General features: G+C 57.0%; 1 protein-coding gene across 1 annotated transcript in view; it reads left to right on the top strand.

Annotated features, from left to right (window-relative positions):
* Nucleotides 1–5: 5 nt before the first annotated feature.
* RFXANK (regulatory factor X-associated ankyrin-containing protein) overlaps nucleotides 6–4,316 on the top strand; it is a gene marked incomplete at its 5' end in the record, with an annotated part of 4,910 nt that continues 599 nt past the window's right edge. Inside the window, 8 exons of the mRNA XM_009580251.1 lie at nucleotides 6–207; nucleotides 433–510; nucleotides 1,198–1,278; nucleotides 1,635–1,700; nucleotides 1,880–1,980; nucleotides 2,988–3,113; nucleotides 3,632–3,698; nucleotides 3,929–4,009. Of these exons, the coding sequence (XP_009578546.1) occupies nucleotides 6–207; nucleotides 433–510; nucleotides 1,198–1,278; nucleotides 1,635–1,700; nucleotides 1,880–1,980; nucleotides 2,988–3,113; nucleotides 3,632–3,698; nucleotides 3,929–4,009 (802 nt within the window). The remainder of the gene's footprint in view (nucleotides 208–432; nucleotides 511–1,197; nucleotides 1,279–1,634; nucleotides 1,701–1,879; nucleotides 1,981–2,987; nucleotides 3,114–3,631; nucleotides 3,699–3,928; nucleotides 4,010–4,316) is intronic.

Here is a 4,316-nt window from a genome sequence, read left to right as displayed (position 1 = left end):
TGGAAGGTGAAGAAGCGGTTGCTCATCTCGTGGAGACCCCCCCGAACGACGGGGATGCCCAGGAGCTCCCGAAAGAGGGTGAAAATGGAGCCGAGGGAGCAGCAGCTGCAGAGGAGCTGGCTGCGACAAGGGACACGGGGGACAGCGGTGCCCCCCCGGGGTGTCTGCGGCTGGACCAGGACATGCCACGCTTGGACCACGGGGACGGTGAGTGCTGGGGGTGACGGGGTGGTGGGAGCAGAGACAGGGCATGCGTGGATCCTGCAGCATCTGCCCCCCTGTAAACTGGGATCAACATGCCCTCCGCCCTGGGGTTGGGGTGCACGCGGGGTGCTTGCCGTGCCGGTTGGGTCTCGTTGTGCTGCGTGTGGAGCCCAGCCTGCTCCCCAACAAACGGAACCGAGGTCCCTAACGGCCGCCCTTGTTTTGTAGGTGGAGCAGACACTGTCCCGAAGCCCTCGGCTGCCTCGATGGACAGGCAGAAGAGCACCGAGCTCTCGGTCCTTGACAGTGAGTGTTGCAGAGTCTGGTGCTCACAGATGCTCAGGCGCAGCCCCAGTGGGAGACAGGCATGGCAGAGGTCATCTGGATTTCTCATCCCACACAGGCAGCTAGAAAAAAGTCTTCTACTGCTGCCGGTCCCTCCCATAACATGGCAAGGCCAAGTCCAACTCCAGACCTTGCTGATGACTCGTGCCAGCAGAGAGGTCGCTGCAGCTCCATGCAGTGGAATTGGAGGTGGCAAACTCTTTCCATATACTTTCCTAATTAAACTACAGATCGCTTGTTGAAAAGACATTGAGATTTCCAAGTGCAGCTCTTGAAGGGTAGGAAATATGAGGATGAACTCGAGTGCATCCCCCAGGCTGTCCTCTGCACTATATCGTTTGCAATTATGCCATTAATGCCAGATCCCTGCCTCCTGCAGTGCCCCAGATGGAACCTGCCCCTCCTTGGGCAGCTGTTCGGGCTGTTTTATCTTCCCTGCTCAGCTGTTGGTCCCTGCACGCTGGTGAAACCACAGTCTCCAGGCTCTTTATTTGCAAGGGAATAATTTTTTGCAGGACTCAGTTTTTGCCAGGGACTGGAAGGAACAGCTTCAGATAAGGTGCACGAGACCTGAGCTTTCATGAGGTTCTTGGCCTCAAGTCAGTGTAGTTCGTCCCGTGCCCTGACTCTCTCCTCTCTCTGGAACAGGCTTCCCCCTGAAGCACTCGAACACGCTGACGAACAGGCAGCGAGGCAACGAGGTCTCGGCCCTCCCAGCCACGCTGGACAGTGAGTACCGCCGGGCAGAGCGGGCTGTGCATCCCAGACCGTGGATGTGTTCGGGGTGTAGAGGGGCCAGAGGGATAGCGGGGCTGGAGCCTCCCTCCGTCTCCCACTGCCACGCTGTTCAGTGTCCACCGGGGCAGGCTGCTCCCTGCAGCGCGGCTCCTCCCAGCACTGACCATGTCTTGCTGTCCCCGCCGCTGTATGGCAGAAGGGTGTTAAGTTACCCATTGGGTTTTTTGGGGCTCAGACAAGGTCTGTCCAGTCACCACTGCCCCAGACTTTCAGGGACCCACCTACAGACGGTGGGTGCTGAGTGGGGGAAAGTTTGTCCTGATGGGTGAATTCTTTCTATCCCCCAGCGTTGTCCATCCACCAGCTTGCTGCCCAAGGAGAGCTCAGCCAGCTGAAAGAGCACCTTCAGAAAGGTACACGTCTCTTCCTTTGGGTTCTTACCCCAGATCATGCAGAGTCCTGCCAGGTCATAGCATGCCTTTTGATAAACCCTTGGCTTAGTTTTACAGCCTTTGTTGGGTTTACTGGGGGGACAAGGAGGAGAGGGGGCTTTACCCTTCCTGTTTACGATGTCTCATCCATGTTTGTGCAGGCGAGAATTTGGTAAATAAACCTGATGAGAGAGGTTTCACGCCGCTGATCTGGGCTGCAGCCTTCGGAGAGATCGAAACGGTCCGTCACCTGCTGGAATGGGTAAGGCCACGCTCACGCAGCACCTTGTTAACAGGAGACTTCCCATCCCCAATCCTGGTGGCTGCCAAATTGTCCAGCACCGTCCCGGTACCGTCTCAGCCAATCTTTCCCATGGCACCAAACAGGACACGTTTGCAGAGCTAATGGCTCAGACGCTGTCAGATGCTACTCCCCGTTGGGCTGTGAGGAGCTAAGTCGGGAGCATGAAGAGCCTTATCTCACAGCTAGCAATAACTGTTTGTAATTAAATATCTGCTTATTGGTAATTTGAGATCAGCCTTATCACTTGGGCCCTGTAATCTGCCAGCAAATGTGCTCGCCGAGGTATCGTTGCAGTTAATGAACTCATTGCTGCATCGTCCTTGAGTGCCGGGCTTGCAGTCTGGGGGTGAGCAGGAACCAGATCCTCCTGCACTCTGGATCAAGCTGCTCCCCAAAGCTCATCCACGTTTGTCCAACGATCAGCGAGCACTCACGCCACATAAGCACTCTGGCTCCGTTACTGTATTAGCAGCAAAATTGCAATGCATTACCAGAGAGACAAACAGAACCCAAAATAAACGAGGCGATACATTGATAAAGCCTATAATGAAGTCCAGGAGAGGTCCATGGCTGGCAGGGCTTGGAGGACAGGGAAGTTTTCTAGGTAAATCAGTAACAAAAGAGATGGTGGGTACTGTACAGGCATCTAGACAGGGCCGGTAACACTGTTAGTAGTGATGGGAAAAAGGGCTGAGTAACAGGAACCATCAGGCTTAGTTTACTGACACTGGAGAAGGGCTTTTAAGTCCTCACCTGAGACATTTGATGACGATTAAAACACGCCCGGTAGGGACTTTGGTAAGGAGGGGTCACGGGGAACGCGTGAGCTGTCTCTGCCCCATCAGGCCACCAGAGCCTGGCTGCACGATCAGCCCCCCTGGGGTACCCAGCAAGGCTGTGCTGAGCGCCCCAGGTCTCAGCAGGGCTCCGTCGCCCATCGGGGCTAACGCCTGTGCCGTCCCCAGGGCGCTGACCCCCACGCGCTGGCGAAGGAGCGGGAGAGCGCCCTGTCCCTGGCCAGCACGGGTGGCTACACCGACATCGTCATCATGCTGCTGGAGAGGAACGTCGACATCAACATCTACGACTGGGTGAGTGCCGCCGGGCGCAGGCTGCTGCGGGGACCGCACCGGTGCTGGGAGCAACACCGAACCCCAGATGGGGCTCCGCAAAGCTTGTTTTAAAAAGCAGCAGCAAGTTCACATCGTTCTGGGCTGAGTTAGCAGCAATGCCTTTCTCCTAGATGCTTCCCAGGCTCACAGCACTCGTTTGCCTGCTCATGCAGTTGTTCCGAGAAATTAATCCGGATAATAATTTTAAATGGTTTCCTCAGTTGTTCACACTGGTGATGTTACCAGCCACAAGGAAACAGCACTCAGAACTTAAGGTTGTCTTTAAAATTACACAATTTAAAAGTTATTGTATTGCATACAGAGAACAAAACCTGCGCAGAGCTGCTCTGCGAGAAAACACCCAGCCTGGAGCTGGGAGAGGGCGGAAGGGGGATCCCAGCAGGTCGGGGACCTACCGCTCCGGGAGAAGCAGGAGCTGCGTGAGCACGGCCCCGCGCGAGGCCAGCAATGACACAGCCCCTTCCCTTTCCCTGCAGAACGGCGGCACTCCTCTGCTCTACGCCGTGCGCGGCAATCACGTCAAGTGCGTCGAGGCCCTACTAGGTAACGGGGAAGATCTGCACTTAGTCCTTGGCCTCGAATCGTTGGTAACCGCCTCGGGGAGAGAGCGTGACACGCCTGGGGGGAGAAACTGAGCAGCCTGGGGGCGTCACGGGGGGCTGCCCAGCCAGGACGGGCACCTTTTGGGGGTCCCCTCGCCCTGTACCTGACCCGGAGGGGACGCCGTGTCGGCAGGGGAGCGCCGTGCCCTGATCTCCACTGCCTGCTTGCAGCTCGCGGCGCTGACCTGACAACGGAGGCAGATTCTGGTTACACCCCGATGGATCTGGCCGTGGCCCTGGGACACAAGAAAGGCAAGTGTCCCCTCTGTGCCTGGCAGGGAGCCCTGCCTTCCCTCCCCGAAAAGCCTCCAGGCAATTCCCAGGTTCCAGCCTTGCTCAGGGCTTTTTTTGACTTTCCACCACAGCTCCCCACTCTGCCACGCACAGAAACCACGCCAGAGAAATAAAGATGGGTGCTGTTCCCCTTGCTCCCCCTCCAAACCAGAGCTGTGCTGGAGATAGGGCTGGGCCAGGGGAGATGGGAACAGGCTCCTGGAGAAAGGGGTTTTCCAGCCTCCCACTGGAAAACAGAAGCAAAATGGTGACCAGGTCCTGCCCG

Source organism: Fulmarus glacialis, unplaced genomic scaffold (assembly GCF_000690835.1).
Source record: "Fulmarus glacialis isolate BGI_N327 unplaced genomic scaffold, ASM69083v1 scaffold23686, whole genome shotgun sequence".
Lineage (NCBI taxonomy): Eukaryota > Metazoa > Chordata > Aves > Procellariiformes > Procellariidae > Fulmarus > Fulmarus glacialis.
The sequence above is the reverse complement of the archived record's forward strand: the minus strand, read 5'-3'. Positions and strand labels throughout refer to the sequence as shown.